At 38.9% G+C, this 21,783-nt stretch overlaps 1 protein-coding gene across 16 annotated transcripts in view; it reads right to left on the bottom strand.

Annotated features, from left to right (window-relative positions):
- The window catches only part of TEX14 (testis expressed 14, intercellular bridge forming factor), a 39,804-nt gene that overhangs the window by 2,592 nt on the left and 15,429 nt on the right, over positions 1-21,783 (bottom strand). For 2 of the 16 annotated variants that reach the window (XR_007506203.1, XR_007506202.1), the window contains exons 12-31: positions 20,896-21,086; positions 20,534-20,684; positions 19,210-20,195; positions 18,393-18,499; positions 17,162-17,241; positions 16,338-16,604; positions 15,676-15,776; positions 15,233-15,352; positions 14,498-14,591; positions 13,709-13,799; positions 12,283-12,345; positions 11,055-11,182; positions 10,266-10,456; positions 8,601-8,652; positions 8,051-8,122; positions 7,158-7,235; positions 5,515-5,632; positions 5,216-5,311; positions 2,727-2,790; positions 1,506-2,539 (exon numbers count right to left, since the gene is read on the bottom strand). Coding sequence is in view for 7 of the 16 variants with exons in the window: in XM_049801704.1 (XP_049657661.1) it covers positions 2,778-2,790; positions 5,216-5,311; positions 5,515-5,632; positions 7,158-7,235; positions 8,051-8,122; positions 8,601-8,652; positions 10,266-10,456; positions 11,055-11,182; positions 12,283-12,345; positions 13,709-13,799; positions 14,498-14,591; positions 15,233-15,352; positions 15,676-15,776; positions 16,338-16,604; positions 17,162-17,241; positions 18,393-18,499; positions 19,210-20,195; positions 20,534-20,684; positions 20,896-21,086 (2,999 nt within the window). In the remaining 9 variants the exon portion in view is untranslated. Of the gene's footprint in view, positions 1-1,134; positions 1,394-1,505; positions 2,791-5,215; positions 5,312-5,514; positions 5,775-7,157; positions 7,236-8,050; positions 8,123-8,600; positions 8,653-10,265; positions 10,457-11,054; positions 11,183-12,115; positions 12,346-13,708; positions 13,800-14,497; positions 14,592-15,232; positions 15,353-15,675; positions 15,777-16,337; positions 16,605-17,161; positions 17,242-18,392; positions 18,500-19,209; positions 20,196-20,533; positions 20,685-20,895; positions 21,087-21,783 lie in introns of those variants that run through there. The other 14 variants (XR_007506204.1, XR_007506205.1, XR_007506209.1 and 11 more) reach the window with 14 other exon arrangements.

Genomic DNA, 21,783 nt, shown 5'->3' with positions numbered 1-21,783 from the left:
AAACCTGGCTGCTGAAAGAACAAACATTTGCTTTTCTTCTCGTCTTCACTCAAACGTACCGCAGGGCCCCGCGTGCGCTTACCGAGACATCCAGCACCCACCGGCAGTGCCGCGTCCCCGGGGCTGGGGGACGAGGATGCCCGTCCTCACCCCATCCCCACGTCTCCACCTCCCTCCCACCGCTTGCTTTCCTACACGCAAAACAGCTCACACGCTAGCAGCTCAGAGGAATTAGAACAGCTCAGCATCACTGTTTTAATTTAATTAATTGGCCTTTCATTCTCTGGGAAGCTGAAAAGCAGCATTAGATGGGCCCCCTCTGGTCTCCTCTGTTGTCTTTCGCTGGTCCTTGTTTAATTGTTCCTGTTAATTACAGCTTTTGCGCCCACGCTTTGTGTTATTAGGATGATTTACATGCATACTAAACTTAAATCTGGAGAAGTACAAGCAGCTGAAAAACTGGAATCTCCAACTACCGCGTTCTAGCCTCGATAAGGAGAGCAGACAGGCTACAGGACTACTTGAAAGGCTCCCTACCAACAGAAATAAAAATTCTCCCCATTAAGATTAAAAAAAGATAGGGAAATCGTTCACAGTCTGCTCACCATTTGGTCTGACAGATAAAATAGAAAAAGAAATCCAAGCAGCTAAGAATATTTCACATGTTGCAAACCAAGGTGATGTGTAACTACATGCACGTAAAAATGCACCTGTTCTTGCTCCACTCCACCATACTGCTACAGCTTTGCAAGTTTTAATTACTTTTTATTTAATTGAGCAAGTCTATGAAACAACAAAACATTGCCCAAAGCAAGAGGGGAATGACCCTCAGCTACTTGTTAGTTACAAGTCACAAGCCACTCAGGACAGAATCACACAATAAATTTGCGATTTAATTTTTGCATGCATTTGTATGGTAATGTAGGATAATGACCCTCTGGTCCTTGCAACAGGCTGTAACGTAACACAACACTTTGCACAGCACCAGGCTGATGTAAAGTAGGACCTTGTTCCAGCAGCTTGTATCAAGAATATAAAGTTCTTCTGCTGCAGCAAGAATACAGAACTCACACACAGGGAAAACTGGGCACGTGCAGTAGATACAATCCCAGGTTAGAAAATACTGAACTTTACCTGGACAGAACTGTGTAATGCACAAAAGTAAGCCGCGTTTGCCATGCACTGGCACTGCTGTTAACTTGAGGGCAGACTCAAACTGCAGCCTCCGTGCTGCTGGCACATCTGCTCTAGCTCTATCACTACCACGACAGGACTGAATGGATGAAAGATTTGTATTTTTTCTTGATCTCTCCTGAAGAAAGCTCCCCCAAGTCCGCTGGTTTGCAGCACCTTCCCTGGAGTAGCGCTATCAGTGTCTAGTTGTGTACATAGTCTGATGATGGGAAACATAGTTAATAACAAGTAAAAAAGAAAACAAAAAACAAAACAAAAAAGAACCCCAAAAAAGAACTACCAAAACCAGAAAAAGAACCATATGGCAGCACAATAACCTTGGAAACTTTTATTAAGTATTGTTAAACCAAATTAACTAACAGTTACAGATAGGCAGCATTTCCCTACATGAACAGGAACGAAAAAGCAACATGGGGTACAATTAGCTAAAATCCCAGTGTCTGTTAAAAAGGGACAAGGACAATCTTCACACCTCCTGCACCTGAACAGTAATTATCACAAGAAAAGTTGAATATAAAGTTGCTGTGCACATCAAAATCCTGACCCAAAGCTCAATCACATCCAGGGACTTTTTTTTTTTTTTTGATGAGGCCTTCCAAAAGTGTGGTTTAATTACACAACAGGTATCTTCGTAATACTAACCAGATTTTCTCATAGTCTTGTCTAGTGCTGGCAGGGAATGTATTGCTGCTTTTGCAATCTCTGGAGAACACTGCCTTTTTCTCATTAGCTTTTTGCACAGCAATTAATCCCCTTAATCAGTCAAATCAGTTCAACGCTAGATCACAAAAGCACTAAGAAAAGAGAAAACAAGAAATTACCTTGTTAAATTTAATGAGCAAGGAAAAACATACACTACATGGGCTGTAACCATGCTCCACACTCCAGCACGGAAAAATTTAAGTGCCTGAGCAGTAACAGCAGTCCACAGAACTACAATCATTTTGTCTGTAACACTGAAAGCTACATAATGCAACAGAGCAAGAAATTCTTTTGCTTATGAAAGCATGCACACACAGAAAAAAAACCCCACCACGTAGCCAGCTTCATACGGATGTTACATTCAGAAAACAGTTCAGTTCTGCAGTATTATTGATACTGCCTTTACATGCAATGATGGTGTAAAACCAGTACAAACTGTATTAGAAAGTAGAGCATTAGATTTTCTTCTGTACTTGCTGCTGCAGTTAAAGGAAGTCCAAGCGTTAGAATTCTTTATGTGGCCAAAAAGGGTTGCAACTCACAGGCTGTATACTGTACAAGCAGCAGCAAGCAGGTGATATACTAGAATTTATTCACCATCCATTTTAATCATGTAGGAGAGCTCTGATCCAAAACAATTACCCTGTAGGGGAAAAAAAAAAAGTTAACGCGGTTGGTTTTTTTCTGACATCAAACCACAAGTTGAAGGGAATGGGATTTCATATTGCTCCTTTCACCTCCTTGACATGGAAAACAAGAATGTATGTCATGCAGCCAGAGAATACACAGATTTCTACCAAAAGCCCAATTTAATTCAAAGAGAGGCTCACGTGAATGGCAAAGATGAAGACTGCTGTTGCTGTAAGCGGGATTTCTGATCTTCAGGACGCGTGTCTGAAAAACACGTGAATTCAGCTCAGAACCAAGAAGAACATACACAGCCATACAACACTTCAAAGAGAAAGCTCTAGTTTTGTCAGCACATAGAAGCATGCTGAATCAAGCACTACAGATCTCTTTGCTAGATACATTAAGTTGCACTTGTAATCAGAAACCAGTCTCGGCTCTGTTGCTATTGAGTGCATTACACAGGACCCTCTTTGTGATCAGAAATCATTCTGTTTTCAAAACCTGAAGCCCAATCCCTACCAGCTCAGTTCTTCAAAGAGTCTGACAGAAAATAGGGTCATATATGCTAATGTTGTGCAAATAACAAGCACAATGATGGTACCTCCAGATCTCTAAGTTTAAAAATTACCATCAACATTTCCAAAAGTAGCTAGGGATTTGGGACATTTCAAACTTTCGGTGCCTAACTGGAAAGCGAAACGTGTTATAGCGTGACTGCTGTAGAAGTGTTAAATGCCCACAACACTGAAGCAACTTCCTTTAGGTCATCTTGTACTACACACTGAAAAATCAAAAGTTCTCTCTGAAAATGAAAGGCTATTGCCTTTTTCTTTCCAGACAAAATGCCAGTTCTTTCATATTTTTTGCACAGCACTAAGTGCACATTAACTTAACGCAAGCATGTCAGCCCCCTCCCTGTAACAAGAAACATCTTTAATTGCAAAATGTTGAAAACGGCAACTTTTAACTTTAGCTGTAGAATACCAGTCAGCTTTGACAGTTCCTAACGGAGATTTGGACTTACAGAACAAACACTTTTATTTTATCTTGTGTCTTCTTCCTTACTTCTAGTTTCTATTAAAGGAAAGCCAGGGGAGATGACACCAAAACAGATGTTTAAGGGATTTGATGGCACATCACAGGTACATACCAAACCATACTGATAGTAACCAAGGTTGTTACAGTGTGAAGCATTTAGGTGCCTAAGCTAGAGAGGTTGAGCACTAAACAGGACACCAGATACAGCATTATCAGCTGTCTTTCAGTGCTTTCGAGTCAGTAGAGGCAACTGCAGTCTCACAATGAGAGAGACAACCCTGCAGCTCCAGCAAACGGTCCACAGTGCTGTCAGTCTCAACTGCCCCCCAAAATTAGAAAATTTTCAAGTGTCTCCAGAGAGTTTAAGTCTAGAGCGACTGTCTCTCTCCTTTAAAAGCATAGGGTAGAAACAGTATCCAGATGGGGGAAATCAGGAAAAGCAAAAAAACTAGCCTGTGCAAGCTTGATGAATTCAGTGCTAACAATATAATAAATACAATACTGCCCAGCACAGCATCCAGTAGAGCTTTATGGACAAAGAGGACCTTCTGAACTCCCTGCACAGCTTTCTGGTGCTCTGCCTCTGGCCCCAGCTCCACCTTCCTCTACTCCCTTCTTCCTTCCAGCACCTTCTGGATCTTGCAGGCTTACAGCCCTTCAAGGACAGAATTTTGTGTATCATCCCAATTTTTTGTATTTTCTTTTTGACATGACGAATGCAGAGCACTAGAACAGAAGCCTCTGGAGACACTAGATGCCTTTTTATTTTTACCCTGACCTATAATGGGCATCTGCCCCCTCCAACCCCTAAACAAACTGCCTCTCCCCCCCAAAACTACAGATGTGCTTTAGCTTTACATCCATATGCACACTCCAATGATCGCTTACATAACAGCATTAAGTAAATGTAGTCTGACTACACATGTGAATGGGCTTTGGATTGAGCCATTTATGAACATGGCAGTATATATACTGCAGGAATCGGTCTGCCCTGTCGGCAAGATCCTCCTGGCTATCATAACGTTTGACTTCTGTGTTCAGTAAAAAAAATAAAATAAAATCCTAATGCCGAACACAAGAATATCTTGCGTTCCTTAGTAAGAGATATGTTAGGAATGACTTATGACTACTCACTGGCATTTACTGTGGAGTTGTTCAGAGTTACTAGGCTCTTATCTTCAGTGCTAAGAGGAAAAAAGTTATGTGGGCTATGAATCTTTTCCTTAAAGTGATGTATATACGACTTCTGCCATTTTCTTCATTTCCTCCTATATTGCCATGACAGTATAACCATCTTCCCAAACTCTTCTTTTCTAAAAAGCTTTCATGATTCTGTTCTCTTAACGTACATTCTTCTCGATCTCAATAAATCCACCATTTTGTCAAATTATCTCTGATTTCTGTGAAGACTATGCACTGCCTTCCAAGCCTACTGAAGTATTTGCTTTCCACCTACAGGAAATTATATTAACAAAACACTCTTTTCCCTCTCAGTTTAGTATGGAGAGTTCAGATTGACGTCTCCAGGCAAGCTCCCTGACACACTACTCTCTAAGGAGTGACAGCCCATTTTCTCTAAAGTCCTGCACAGGTCCGTACCCAGAACATAAACAAAATAAACTTATGAACAAAGTATCAACGATCAGCCAACCCAAGAGTGCGTCCCTGAGGTTGTTCTTGGGCCTCCTCATCTCCAGGAATTGCACGGAGCACTCTTTCTAAAATATCATCAAGAGTCGAGTGAGCCCTGTTGAACAAAAGATTTAAAATGGATGCTGGCAAGTTTAATGCTACACATTTTAAAAGAAAACAGTCATAATTATCAGGGTTCTGATAAAGCCAAAAAGTTGGCGTACTGTAAGCATCAAATCTTGTTAAAATATACTGGAACCATTATTCTAAATCTTTGTAACTCAAAGCCAAATACACCTTACCATCCATTTTTTGTACCTTTCTGTTTCCTCTGCTAGATTAAATGACTCCTCAGTCCATAAACTATGATTTCTCTCCTCATTTCCCTCAGATTCTTTGCTTGACTCTCTGTCTTCCATTTTAATTTGATAGGGAACTATTCACATAAACAGAAAGATTTTAATATCAAAGGTATGAAGGAAGATAATAAAGAAATTAAAACGTGTTTTTATTTACCGCACTTGGGAAAATTCCAGTTATCCACTTCTCAATTACTTTTTCCTCAGTCATCTGATTTTCTACATTAACCAAATTCACATTAACTACAGTCAAAAGGTGGCCAGTAGCAAGACCCAGATAAATATTTTACTGTAACACATTTTTAGATTCACAGGACTGAACATTTTGCTTCACACTAAAATGAAAAATGCATGTGGAAATTAATCTTTAATCTTTCCCCTTACAATCCTAGCTATGGGAGAAAAATCAAAAGAAAACCTGTGGATGCTAGCTTTGTTACCCTACTTAGCAAAATCCAATGATACTCCCCCCCCCAAGACTTATCTCACTAAGTTCTGCTCCCTACAGCATGTGAATATATTCATCCACCTTCTGCTAAGCTATGATAAGCAGGAAGCAGTAGGCTGTCACAAAAATGGAGTCTGAAATAGCTGTACTTTATGCAAATACAACAAAACCACAGTGATTGAACAGCAAGCAATACAGGCTGCTGCATTCCTTACCACCCAAAACCAAGATACTCTCATGAATAAAAGTCCCCGTAGCTTCTATCCTTTGGGAAAAGATCTAACAAAGCTGTAGGATAACGCAAACAAGTGCCAGCATCGTTCTCAAGTGACTATGCTATTTAGCTTTTTTACAGACTAACTCATGTTCTGCCCTTTTTTTTTCTTTTTCTTTTTCTTTTTTTTTGTCTTTTTGTTTTTTTTTAAACGGCTCTTCACTTTCTGACTCATTGGAAACAAATGCAGAGCCTACAAAGATTCAGGTTTTCTGCTCCTCTGATATTACTTGCTGTATATCTAAAATTATTTCCACTTATTACTATTTGCAGTTTCAGAAGCACAAAGATTCACTACTGCTATCTTTGGTATCTCTGTAACAGAACAGGAAATATAATATTGATTACCCCAGTGGATGCTATTTTCTTACACTATGAGATCAGAGGAATTATTTCATTATGGTGAGTAAGAAACATAAGCAGTTAGTGTGCACCGGCCATTTTCTCAGCTGGACTACCCTCCCAGAATGGAAGCTTCAGCTCTATTTTACATCCGCTGCCAACCATCTATACTTTTGTGGGTTTCATCACTTGTGTTTGAACACAGCATACATTACAGTGGCATAGTAAAAGTAGATTAATTCTGATAGTTCAGACCTGCAAACCTTCCGCACCACATTCCCGTATACTTGAGAGAGTGAATACACAGAGAAAGACAGCAAACACTGGTGGAGGGGGTACTATTTGTAAAAACACTGCATATAATTTTACCAAAAAAGGGAGAATCCTCTCAAATTTCTGCTGAACCACAACTACCAAAAGAAGCTAAAAATTTATCATACAGCTGAACATACAGTGACAAGCATTCAGAGTAATTCTGCAGCAATGCAAAAGTAATTTGCTATTTGTAATCTCTACATTAGGACTATTATCAACTAACCATTTCTTTGCACTTCACAGTCATACAATCCTTTCTCTTTAAAGTCTTGAGCGATGGAATCTTGCTGCTTTAAATATTCTGTTAAAAACAGCACATTTCCTTATTGATCTAGATACTCTTTCTAAATTGACTCTATACAATCTAAAGTACCATATTACTTTATCCATCCAAACCCAGATGAAAACCTTTACATAATATATTATTAGTTCATATATTAATCCTACAAATTGTCTCTAACCATCACTTATTCACTTGATGCCAGTCTCCACATATCCTTGTTTTGGTGAATGAGGAAATAAAAAGATTAGAATGTGTCTGTGTGCCTCATTTCTAGAAGAGCATAGGACCAATACACATTTAATTATCCCAGTGTCTGGTGTTAGTTTAGGAAGAGTTTATAGCTGAATAAACAAAGCAAATTCTTCTGTAACACACACCAGTAAAAACAATGCAGAGTTTTTACACTGTGTTCTCTCTGAAGATGTATGTGATTACAAAAGAAACATAAATCACCAAGACTAAGCTCTGCAAAAACACCTGAGGGATGCAGCTGCCCAGCTTGCATTCGTTTTAATGGAGAACATGCATTGCTCCAGGACACCTTTGAAAAATTCAGTCTATACAAAATTCATCTCAGTGTTAAATTAACTGCACTCAATAGGCTAGCTGCTGCCATCAGCAGCAACTAACCATTACATGAAATGCAGAAACTTCAAGGACTAACTTAAATAACCGCCAGTTATTTAAGCTGTTGATGCCTAACTTCCTAATCATTGACCTGACTGCAACTAATTTGGAAGCTCTTGTGTATTTCAGTAGTGAATGATTTGAGAGAAATCCTGACTGAACACAGCTGGCAAGCCTCATACCATTTTGGGTGAAGTGCCTCTTACCAATTTCATCCAGCAGCTCTTGGGCTGGTGGAGGCAGCTCATCAATGAAGTGGTTAGATGCCTGTGAGAGTGCTGAGATAGAAAAAAAACCACCAGTCTAGTTAATTAGCAGTGATTAATCCTCAATAACTGTGATATAGGCTTACATTATGACAGCATCTTGCTGACAAATTTCATTTATCAACCTGCACGAGCCTAGCTCATTCACATTTTATCAAATATCCTTAAGTAACTTCATAACGGAAAAATAATTTAGAGCTAGACTTGCACATTCAGTTCTCAATCCTGTATTGCACATTTTAGGCCAGTAATATTTACACTTCAAACATAGGTTAATTAGAGGTCAGAGGTGTTAGTCTGCAGATGCAAACACAGAATCCATAACCTAATTACCACTAGCAATACACAGTTATGTGCAAAGCTATTTACCTCTATAAAGAGATGTGGGGGTGGGAAGAAAAGAGAAGTAAAACTGCAAAATTTCTTTTCAAATCTGTTTCTCTGTTTACTGATCATTCTATTTGGGCTGGGGCTGGGTTAAGAGACTTACCAGATGCTTTGCTGGTGCTTCTCAAGGATGAAGCAACTACTGGCAACCCATCCTGTGTAAGGTCATACAGAATAAAACACAAAAAGGTAAACTGAAGAACTGCTAGTCTTCAAAACTCCCCTTCAAACATACCAAATCCAAAATGAGGTAAGGCCTTAATTAAAGCCTTAGCTGACCATTACATTTTAAAATAAGCTCTTCAATGAGTTCAGAATATGAAAACAGGGGTAGTACCCAGGTAAGCCAGATGTGTCAAAAATTTTGCTGAGGCTGCTGTGCACTCATCTTTCAGCTGGCCCTAAGATTCTGTCAGCTACATAATCTTTATCCATTTCAACACTGTATGGACAATTGGACAGGAATTCTCTGAAAGGACAGTTCCAACATCTCTTAAATTCCCATTCTCTGCTCTGAATCTTTATTAAAGCAAGGCACACCTATCCACCAAAAGGGCCCCCCAAAATCAAAAGTTTGTAATCATAGACAAGTCCTCACTGTCCACAAAATGGAAACAGGTGCTTCCTGCACTTAATCCTAGAATAAAATTTTAGACAAGAAAGTGACACAATCAACAATCTCTGCAGAGGCAGTCAAGGCAACACTGCACTGTTAATGGGCTTAATGAATTCCAACTGTCTGCTACACAAGCAGAAAGACACAGACCTAACCTGATGACAACAAACGCAGTCTGTTCTGCTTGAACAAACTCTAATTTAATCTTTAAATGACAACCCCATCAATGAATAACAATAAGAAAGGCATAAATTTATTTTATATATAACTGTCTGAAAATACAGTTAAGATAATGCTGTGGCTCCAGAACACCTTCAGTTCCAAAAAGATTACTGGAAATCACTACAGTGACCTTGGAAATTGTCGACTCCAAAGAGAGATGATTTTTTGATACAACAGAGTTGATAGCATTATGCCATGTCTATGCATAAAAAGGACAAACTTAATCCCCTAATAGAAGGGCTTTCTGAACATTTACTTGCTTCCAAACTACTAGATGGGAGGCTTCCACCTTAGTTTTCTTCCTCAAGGAATCACTCATCTATGTACTCATTTACCTTCCCCCACTAAGTTTTGAGAATTCTTGTTTCACATGAAAACTTACATACACACATGCACATGTATTTATTTTCATTCAAGTTTATTCCCCACTTTCACACAGTCAAAAGCCTATAGTTCACAAATCGCTTGTGAATTCAGAGTGGTTCAGATAAGCAGCCTGCTGTTGCCTCAGCAGAAGGCCAAATGATCAACCCCCTTCCTCCCAACAAAAACATACCCTTTTCTACCCAACCATTTTGCAGATACTTAGCACTTTGGTGTTCCAAGATTACCAGATCCAATGCTGGGAAATGGCAATTCTTTACAGCCAGGGATGGGATGGAGGGCAAAAAAGGCCACTTTGATGGTGGTCAACATTTACATACAATTAGGTGCAAGGGGAAGCCGACTCTTTGTATAATCAGTGGCACGCACTGACTGCTTTGAAATCAATCAGAACTTTTTTCATTATGTCAACAGATCCAGGACTCCAAAATACTCAAAGTCCTGGAAGTATTTCTGTGCTTCTCATCTTGCATTCATTTTAAGGAAAAGTATTTTAAAAAAGTATTTTAAAGAATGGCTAACATAAGGTAAGTTTTCTGGACTTACAGGCTCATTCAATTCAGATGAGGAAACTCCTGAAGCAACTGAGGGAATTTCTGTGTTCCTTCCCTCTCCACAGGCTGTAGTGAATGTCCTGGACACTGCAGAGGAGGTCTCTTGAGAACCACAAAAGGAAGAATCTGAAGCTACTTCATGGCAGTGTTTGTATTTCTCAAAGGCTACTGGAATTTTTTCTTCTAGAATTAAAAAAAAAGAAAAAAATTATAGCAAAGCTGAAAATTTTTTTATTATTATTTTTTGTATCTTGGTCACATTACAATGGAAGCAGAAAAAGGTTTCTTGTACTTGAACAGGGACTTGCACAGGAAACTAAGAAATTATTGTCCATAATGGATCTCTAAACTGAAGTCCAAACTGATTACCGAGGAGTTCCACCTCAGACATTATTTATGCAAAACTGCCAACTGAGAATTTTTGACTACTGTATTACACCAAATTAATGAAAGTACAAAGCAAATGATAATTCATTGCTCTTAAACAACACTTAAGTTCAACAAACATTGAGATCACTTTCTCAACACTCAAAACATACTAAGCGCTTATTACATTATAACTATCCAGACAAAAACAATGAGATTTCAAACAACAGGCACAGCATTTCTTGTGGTTACTTATTCCAAACCTGACATTTCTGCATTGGTACTACGTGAATGGAGTTTCCATGATTCACATCAATGATTTTTACATTAGCAAGTCATGGCAGAAAGGTCTGACTCCTGGCATAGAAAGGTTAAGTAATTCACTGGTCCTTCCTTCTTTCCTCTCCGCAGTTACCTGAGTTGAGTGGAGTGCTGACGCCCGTTGGTGCATGACTCACTCTGGGTGTTTCACAATCTATATCCCTGTAGTAGTTCTCTTGCTCACAGGGGATACTTGACAAATCCTGAATATCTGTCGCTGATCTGAAGTATGGAAAGATGTTCTGACAGTTAGAATAGCCACTTCTTACACTTGTGAATCACTAAATTCTGCTATTTTCAGGTTCTTTAAATTTTAATACTGTTCAGTCTTATCTAGTTTTCCAGAAGGAAGAGAGACATTCCCTTTGAAAACTTCCCACGGAATTCTTGGAAGGCTGAAGATCACCATCTTCAATAATCTTGCGGAGACAGAAAAGGTTAATTATTTGCTTTCCCTTCCTTTACAGGATTTCTTAATTATAATAATTCTCCTATAAAAGCAAGCTCAGGAAACTGCCTCCAGAAAGTGGTTCACATTTGATGTTCTTGCCCTAGGTAGAAAACTCTCTCCAAAGCCAAGGGAAGACCTCAAGGTTTAACAAAAATTAACCATTAATTAAGACTAAATATAGGTCTTAGGAGCCTTTAAAAGAGTTACTCAGATAAACTGAAACTGCTAAAGATGTGCACAGGCAGTGATGTCCACTCAAGTTACAAAAACTCTGAAGTGGCTGCAGGACAGGGATTATATCAAGCAAACCAACATCTTCTGCAGATATACCCTGGATTACATTGTCCTTTGAAGACCATGAAGTGAGCAGATGTCTACTGTTACCAAATCAGTAATTTCTATGCAAATCTCCATTATCTGTAAAAAGAAACTTACTCTACTAGTTAAATCACAAACCTATTCTGCAAATTCTTCCTGGGAATCTCAATCACAAGACTATTTTTGTAATAAAATTTATTTAGCTACATACTAATGATTTGCTCTTTAAAGTAATTTTATTTCTTCTGTGTAATATGGACAGAAGAAACAAAGAATCCTAACACTTCAATGTGAAGAAGCACACTCAGATTAACAGTAAGTTAATTACTTATGAATATGAAAATATTTCAAACTAAGGACAACTGTACGTGATAGCTCTTTCATACCAATCTCCCAACTTATCACGAGAAAATATTCTTCCAACACTTCAAATAGTTTTCTCTCTCCCAGCCTCAGTCCGTCTCATCTTCCTGTTTTGTATCAATACAAAACTTTTACAGTGATAATGACCAACTTGCTGAAGTTTTGATATAAAATGGTCTGTGGCTCTTACACGTCTTTTTCATTGCATTCTTCCTGCAGCTCCCACAGTACCACTTCTCGTGCTGCTTCAACACTGGAATAAGTGAAGAAAGGTCATATTCATTGATCCTCTCAGAGAATTATGAAAATAAATTTATTTAGTTTTCTCTCTCTCAAAAGGTTTAAAGGACTACCTTCCCTCTGAGGGAGACTGCAGCTCATAAAAACTTTTTGCTTAAAACCTTAGAAGATGGAGAGTGATAGGAGAAAAATGCCATGGATTTGTATCTGGTAAGGAGAAAACTTCTAATTGACATATACAGTTTCAAAACAAAACTGAAAATTAAATAGAAATCTACAAATATACATCACTACATTGTTTTATCATCCTTTGATTGGTCTGCATTGTAAACTAATCTCTCAAACTGCAACAACCCCGTTCAAGGTCAAAGAGGCATTTTTGAACGCCTCTAATGAATCTAAGGGGATTAGTCAGACGGTCAGAGAGCAACAGTCCTCTCTGTCCTGCTGGCAAAAGTTCAATTCCTAAGCAAAGGGGGAGCAACTAAAACCATTACCTTTTACCTTAAGGCCAAATATTTACACACTTGCTGCCTACCTTTGACACTGGTAACTCAGTTCCTCCAGTGGAGGAAGAGAGAGTACAACACCGACAGACAGCAAAAGTAGCTCTCACTCCCACACTCGGAGAAGGTGAGCAGCTGCTAACTCTGGAGGAACACAAGGAAAGCTGAGCTACAGGGAGGACAGGGGCTTTTAAGAAGCCTGAAAGCCAGGGCTGAAAAACCTTCAGGGTGAGGACTATTTCTCTTTAAGCAAAAGTACCCCTTGCAACATGAGATGGTGATTCTAGCCAACATCTCTGCATACTATTAGAATATAAAATTTACAAAAATACTAGAAATAAACACTTCGTGTTTGATAGATGAGACTGCAAGTCTCCAAGCATGGGCTAATGTTATCTGCAGGCAAGATACAGTGAGCATACTTGCATTGGGTTGTTCCCACAGGAAGGGAAAAGGCATGATCTTCATGCCACTTGAGCTCCAAAACCGAAGCACAACAAAATTAAAACAGATGACTGAAGCCTTAATTTGAATTATCTTTGCTCTGTTTAAGGCCACAGTTTATCAGTGTAAAAGGAACTGTAATACATATACATGACTTATTTTTCCTGTTTTATCTCCCTCATTAAGCAAAAAACCCCCCAAAACCAAAACAAAAACCAAACCTGAACACTAAAAGACAAAACCCCCTGAAACTTGTGAAAGTCCTTTTAGCATTTTCTTGGCAAGGAACTATGATATGTAGATAATAATTAAAAAACAGCACTGGCATCTTATTTGAATATTAGATATATAAGCAGAATTAAAAATGAGAGCACGCTTTATAACCCAATATATGCTTGAAGTAACGATAAAAATAGGTCTGTCTACCTGGCTACAGGCATATGGCTAAGCTGATCCACTCCTAGCGTGTTACTGCCAGAGTTCTGCATCGCTGTGCTACAAAATAGCATTTTTCCTCCTGAATACAAATAACAAATATTCCCCATTATTGGGTTTTGCAAGTACAAAAGAAAGCAACACAACTCACTGAACAGAAAATAGCAACTTTATTAAATTTTTTAGTTCTTGTGACCTTTGTTGTTGTCAAGAGACAAATGTGTTTTAAAGATGCATTTTCATAAACATACCACAGCTGCCAGACACTCAACCACTGAAGCACTGGGGAATATCGCAACATTTACAAATTTGAGCTAAGAGACTAGAGAAGCAACAACGATCCTTCCATTATTCTGCACACACACAGTGTCAGCTCTTACAGTTTTTAAGCTCAAGATCCTTCCAGCAATATTAATGTGTAAATACAACTCTAATTTAGTTTCCAGCACCACAGCATGTTGCATAAAAAGATTAAACTTAGCCCTAGGGTAAAAACAAAAAGGTTGCAAACAAGTTTTGTTTTGTTCTTCTTAACTGAAAAACAGCAAGTACATAATCATCGCACTCAACAGTATTTCAGTGACTGCAATGCCCAAACCTCATCTTCCGGAATCCTGAGTGTCCTGAACACTTGCTAAAATAATGAGGAACAAGAGACCAAGTGACCCTGAAGAATCAAGCTCCAGCCTTCTGACAGAAGTGCTGCTGACAAAAATCTAAGTGCAACAAGACTCCATCTCCCTGACTCCAAAGTACCTTCAAAAGAACGAACACATTTACCTGAAACCTGAATACCTGATCCTGCATCTTCAGGTAACTGTTTCTGTAAAAATCCTTCACAAGCATCTTCTAATTTGCCCTCAGCATCTGAGGTCTGAAAGGAGGGCAAAAAGGAAGCGAATTCAATTTCTCACAGGCAAGCTGTGAAGGGCAGAACAACTCTCACACGATGATGTTCACAATAATTGGAATGGAGAGACAAACTTTTCAAGAGCTTATCAGCAAACAGCATGGATTGGATTTAATAGTCCATACAATAGTTTCAAATCTTAAAGAAATGGAAGACAACTGTTTTAAGACTATCGAGTACTACAATAGATAGAACTGTGAAGGAAAGGCTGAGATTATCAACTGCCTAAAACTTTTCTCAGCCACAGATTATGTAGTTTCCTAGTAAACAAATTAAGAAAACGTGCCCCTCGTGTTTTGGAAGTCTGGGTGTTTGTGGGGTTTCAGGTTGGGGGCTATTTTGTGGGGAGGTTTTGGAGTGGTTTTTGTTTTGGTTAGTTTTGTTTTTCCCCTCCAGGCAGGGGTGTGTGCTTTAAAGGAACAGCGTTAGAATTTTTTACTTTTAGATAAATCTTTATTTGTAGATATTATTTCAAAAGAAAAGAATAAAAACTATCATTCTCCCATTTTCTACAGCTCTTCTTCAAATCAAATGGGAGCATAATAAAACCATATGACCCAAGTGCTTGACGCAGACTTAATTCCTGTCTTTTCTGTTATTTTTACCTCTAGTTGTGAACTTCCCTGAGTAGTAGTAGGAAGGAAAGAATGAGGATCAGGAGTCAAGAATTCTTCAGACATATCAGGAGATGAATTAAGGGAACAATGTAATTTCCTTGAATGCCCCTGTGAAAGACATCATCGTTTGAGATGCTTTCTCCACTCTCTATTAAAGAACATTTTAGTCAGTAATGTTAAACAATACTGCATCAAATTGAAATTACATTTATTGTGATCACTCTGAGTTTCAACGTACCTCCTGCTCCTTACATTACCTTGATGGTTTATAGAACCAAACAAAAAGAAGGGGATGAGGGGGGAGATTGTTAGTCAGATCACAGCTGAAAGATCAGCTGTCTTGGTAGTTCAGTGTGCAACACAGAGACACCAGGCTAAACTGTTTCACAGATAACTAGCTGCAACTAGATTTCTTGGATTACTATACATACTCTAGTGAGATTCTCAACTTGTTGAGGAAGGACTGAATTCTTATGAATAGCCATTCCAGACTCTGCTTGTTCATCTTGTGATGGCCACTGGCAACTTCTTCCTAGGATGTCAGAATGGAATAAAATTATCAGGCAAAAAATAATATGAAGTCAGTGATCTGAACCACTGATGGAATATCAATGAAGAGTAGACAGTAAAACTACACTGTCTGTCAGGAACATGGACAAATAATATTTAAATGCTCACATCATTAATCTAGGCACGTGAAGCTTTCCTTGTTCCTTTATCCATAACTATTACAAAAGTACTACCCACTATGCTGCTACAGAAGAAGCATCCCTGTAGTCCAATTGAAAGAAATGAAGTGTGAAAGCATAGCCATGGATTTGAAAGCTTTGGGTCTCCCATGCTGATACATGGTAATCATTGACAATGAAGGGTCTCCAAGCTCACTGGACATTACCTCCACCTATTAACATGTAATACTCATCTTAGTCTATTATTTATGTTCACAGTGACTGACTGATTGACCTGCTCTGGGGGCAAGACTCTGGAAGATAAAATTGACAATTATTGTGATAAAATCACAGAAGCTGAAATCTGCTGGGAGATGGGAGAGAGACAAAAAGAGAAGAAGTTATTTTTTGTTTTTCAGCCTTACCTGCAGAACTTCTAAATGCAGACTCCAGATCACTCTCCTCAGATTCAGATCTATCCTCACTGCCCGGATCCCAAGACTCAACATTATCACCTGTCTGCCACCTGTATCTTTGTAGGTCTTGACTTTTTTGGACTCTAACAGTGACATGTTGAAAGGCTTCCTTTATACTCTCTGCTTCACTTTCAGATGTGTATTCACTGGCTGGATATGGAAAGCCAAGTTCTAGCTGTCCTGAGGCCACTCTTCTGGCCATTTGTTTTACTTCATCTATACAAAAAGAACAAAATTACCATTTCACACAACAGAATCTGGACCTTCAAAGCATTCCCTGTGTTTCATTTGTGTCTGCAGACTTGGAAATGCTAAGTTATAGCCTGTAAACTCCTTTATCATAAAAAGAGCTAAACACTTCCTTCCATTTTAAGGGAAGCTTAAAACCTGCATAAATTGATACAGACAAGTCTTTAAATGAACCGGTTTGTGCATTCTCTATTACTCATGCCTGTACTGCCATCCACAGGTCATTGCTATACTACCCTTTCTAAGTTATATGCTGTCCCTCCCTTACATCCTCCAAAACAGGGCTAGAAATTCCTTGAGCTTTATAATCAAACCATCTTAATGTGGTTGTGACTATTTTATGCCCTGAATGTGCAAGACACAGGATCCTACTCATTTGGTTTTCACCCAAGAACAGGCTAACAGAGCATCAGCAATTAAGGCACACGGATCTTTCTTAAGTAAGAAAATGTGTGAAGCTTTAATGCACTGCACTGCAGTAAGACTTGCTAACATTAATGCTGAGTTAACACTGATTTACTTACTCCTCCATTCTGATTGCATCATCCTTTTCTCCTCACTTATTTTTGTACTGTAAATTTCAGATCTTGATTTTGGATAGCACCTATAATAAATCATTATGAAATGCATCAAACTCTGTTAATGCACAAGCATATTGTGTTAAGTATTCCCCACTCAGTAAAGGACTAGAAGTTGTTTTAATGTTAATTAAAAGGCTAAGAGCACACATGTTCTAAGAACCCAACAGAACTAGCAGATTGAGCCATCAGAAGCTTAGAAAGCACAGACAGTTATTTAGGTCTATTACAGATTAACCAGACAAGCTGTACATTAAAATCTAGATTTCAGAAGCTGTCAACTGCTTTCACATGATATGTCTACATAAACACTAACAGACAATGAATGTTATGTAGGTGTGCTTTATTCAGGACAGTAAGGTGATCAGTGGACAACTGAAGATATTCAGAACTTCAGACTTGGATAACAACAATCCTACCACCAACCCAATTCCAATCCAAAATTCATTCACTTGACCATCTAACCACATGTCAGCATCTGGCATATTTGTGTTCTAACCAAGTATGTCCTTTACCAACAAATCTTACTGATCCAACCGGGTCATGAGTCAACTTAAAAACTACAAGTTTTCCTGACTGACTGGACCCAAACATTGAAGGAGGTGCCTCTCCCCACCTTTCCAACGAGTAAGATACATGAATTTGCACACATTTTGCCAGATACTTTTAACATGTACCCATACTTAGAAAAACAAAGGGATGACATTAAAAAGCACAGCAAACATAATGAGCTAACGCATGCTCTGTTGTCACTGGGTTTAGCAAGACTGTTCTACTCCCGCAGCCCCTAACATAGGTCCTAGTCCTACACCTATGAAAGCCGAAGTACTTCTACTGAGAATTGAATGAGGCTGTGCAGAGAGAGAACCACCCTGACTAGTAACTTATTTGATAGCTCTCCTGTTACAGTTTTAGACCACTGACCTCTATCAGAGAGGCATTTGGAATCTGTCTGAACACCACTCTTTAAAAGTAACTGCCCTGTTGTAGCAGTTACCCCATCAGCTCTTCAGCTGACAATGACTCACAGTAGGGTCCTAATTGGACAGATGGCTTTTGGCTTACTGAAAAAATATTTAATGCCATCCTTGATCCTGGATGTGTCTACTTTTGACAGTGGCTGTATCAAGATGACTCTGCTAGAATTAACTCTTCTGTGAATACAATCAAAACTCACCACCTCTCTTCTTCACTTCCACTTGCTGCAGAATGTGAATCACCTCCTCTCTGACACTGCAAGCTGAACTTTTTTTTGTATCTTACAGATACACGTGGGAGTAAATGCTGAAATGAGTCCAACAAGCCATGATTCAGCACATGTCGGGCATTCTGGTAATTACTAGTTGAGCTGTCTATGAGCTATACTAAGAACTGAACCGTACAAGCTTTATTCCCTAGGTTATATTTTAGTAGCACTGCTCATGAGAAAGGATGACAACTCCAGGCCTTAGCCTAGTAAAAACTCTGTCCTGGATTTATAGCTGGTTTCATATGTACGCAGGCAGACTATCATACCATGTAGCTCCCAGGGGAATGAGTAGACCTAAATGACTCAAGATTATTCCTACAGCAGGTAGGTACCTGAATTTCTCTCTTTCTCTTTGGGTTAAGCATGTCAACTACTTATATTTAAAAATGAAAATGATCTAGAAGCCCTTACCAATGACAGCTTAGACCTCCATAAGTATACAAACAAAAATCTTTTCTGCTTGCCCTTTTCCCTGACAGTCCCATCTCCATTTCAGTACAGGATTTTATGCCCTCCTGAGCCACAGGACTAGTATTTTGCTGGGGTGGGTGGGGAAAAAGAAGAAAGAATACTATTGCACTGCTGAGCTGGCTATTTTCCACTCCTGTATATAAAGTATATGGTATGCACATATATTTTAAAAGACAGATTCATCCCTCTTCTTGGACACCACCCATAACTACATCTCTTTAGCTGCTAAGGAATACAGAAGTGATAAACACAGTCACCCTGCTCAACACTTTACCTCACGGTCTAGGCTCATTTCATCATCCAGGCTTTTCACCACACTGAAGCCGAGATCATGAAGGTTGTTTTCATTTTTACCCTTACTCATTTCATAAAAGCACTTCCACTTTTCATTTTGAATTGCCTGCATTTCTTTTGCTGTCTTTGAAACAGCTTGGAAGCTGTCTCCACCCAACACTCCTTGTGCCTGATGTGTTATCAGTGGTGGAATATAGTCACTTGATGGTGGACCTATAGCCTTCCATAAAAAAGTATTAACTTCAGAAAAAGGATTATTGGTATTTTGGAAAGTATCATCAGATCTGTTCCAATGTCTTTCTTGACAAATTTGCTTAGAAAGCTGGTTCATTCCAATTTCCTGGAGCAGCTTCTTTTGCTTTTCAGTGGCCTCTAATTTGTCCAGTTTCTCCTCTGTTCTGCACAGGGAATCTGCTGCCTGCTGCAACATGCTTTGAAAAATCTTTAAATTAAGGACGCATTTGCTGATGTGCTGCTCATTTTGGGACAGACTACTCATTTTTCTCCCAGTATCTTGTCTCACCTGTGCCAGCACGCATAGGTCAGAGGTCTCACTTATCCTCTCCTCCTCTTCCGTAGTGTACTCTGTAGTCGATTCTGAAAAGCCACCTTCCTCATAAACTAGCTTTTCCTCACAGTGCACTTCAGTGGATGCATCCAGGTCTCTGAGGGTAGCCTTATCTTCTTCCTTTTGCTGCCTTTTTTCATCATTTAGAGCTTGACCTAATCCAGCTCCTTCTTCCAGGAAGTCTTCATGAAGTTCTGGATAACTGGCAAAGATTTCATTGATTTCAAAGCTACAGAGGCTGTCATCCACATCACTGACACTGAGGGTCATCTGGAGTTCAGAAGCTACGTCACAATTTTTGTCCTGTGCAACTGGCTGTAGACTGGTTGATGCCTCATGGTCCGCTAGTACACTATTCTCTTCAGGAAAGAGAGAGTATCTTGGGGCAGTAGAGCTGTCTGAAAAATTTAAGTGTTAAGCCATTTCTCCACATGTCCATCAAACACACTGCTTTCGTACATTTAGGAGTTAATGTCTTTTAGAGATTACATGAGCAGCATTTAACACCTCTGCTGAAAACAGTGTGCCTGAATTTCAACTATTAACCAGACTTACAGTCTTAAGTTTACATTAACAATTAGGGTGGTAGCTAGAATCCAACACTAACTGCTTTGTATTTTCAAACTATGTCATAAAATCTGTAAGTGCTCACATTTTAATTATTCATCTTAGACCTTTATGGACTGAGGAACATGCTAGGTGAAGGACACATGACTTCTTGCTAAAAGAAACTCACCAGGCTCAGTTATCTCTTTTCCCTGCAATTCCTGTGTTCTCCTCTGGTAGCTAAAAGCTGATGCCAAATGGATGTTCACATCTGCAAAAACAGTAGGTCTTTGTGCTTTTGATGTTTCATCAGCATGACCAGTTTGAGACTTAGTTAAGTCCTGTAATACAAAAAACAGAATAAAAGCCAACTATATTTGACAGTTCAAAGTCTCTACCTTCTCCTTTAAGGTGGTTTGCCTCCATGATGAGAAAAAGATACTCAATGTTTAGATTGCCTCCCACCTAGACTTAAGCAGAACAACTTGAATCTGAATGGACACAAAACTCTGCTGTTTTAAATATATGAAAGGCTACAATCCTGGTAGTCACCTTTAAGTCATTTTTCAGTATGTACTGAATATCCTGAAGCTTCATGGAGCGGTTCTTCTGTTTAGGTTCTAGCCCTGACTTCACAATACTATAATAGGGCATAGGAAGTCTGACATCTGCTTCTAACTGCTGTCCCGAAATTATGAGCTGTTTAATAACTGAGTCTTCAAGACCTTTCCAGGGAGGGGTCTCTGCAAAACATAATTATAGACTTTACGTCAGAAGCTGTATATCAATGTTAATGAAAATAAAGAAAAAAGAAAAAAAGAGTAAAGAATCAGAGATCCTGAAGCATTATTGTCTGCACATTCCCTAATTTACAACTACTGTCACAAACCAAACAAGCACTCAGGCCAGTCTGGCATATCCTCCCTATTTTATTTCAACAGTGGATGCTTTAAAGGGAGCTGACAGCAATCTCCAGAGGACAGTTACACTGTAAACCATGGTCTGGATTCTTCATCACTGACTAGCTAATAGAGGATTTAATTTTTAGGGTGTTTATACCATTTCACTGTGAAACCAGTCAAAGTCAATGCATAACATACATTACATTATCTGTAATAACAATAACTGAATGTTATGCTGTTCTCACATGAAGAAGAAAGATAAACAGGAGAAAAACACCATACAGAAAATTGTATCTCTCCAACATCAACTATTAATCTCACCCTTTAGTTATGCAATTTTAAGTTTTCTGATTACATTTTACAAAAGCTTCCAGTAGTCTTTGCTATTGTCATTAAAATTTGGGGGTTTTTTTGCCTGGAATGTTCCTTTTCCAAATTAACTCTGTATGAGCCACCACAGCAAGGTTTTGTCCAGTCACACAGGGGAATTAAAACAGACATTAGGGGGCTGACAGTTTGCATTGAAAACGTTCACTGG

Source organism: Accipiter gentilis, chromosome 6 (genome assembly GCF_929443795.1).
Source record: "Accipiter gentilis chromosome 6, bAccGen1.1, whole genome shotgun sequence".
Classification (NCBI taxonomy): domain Eukaryota; kingdom Metazoa; phylum Chordata; class Aves; order Accipitriformes; family Accipitridae; genus Astur; species Astur gentilis.
Note: the sequence above shows the minus strand (reverse complement) of the source record. Positions and strands in the feature narration are given on the sequence as shown.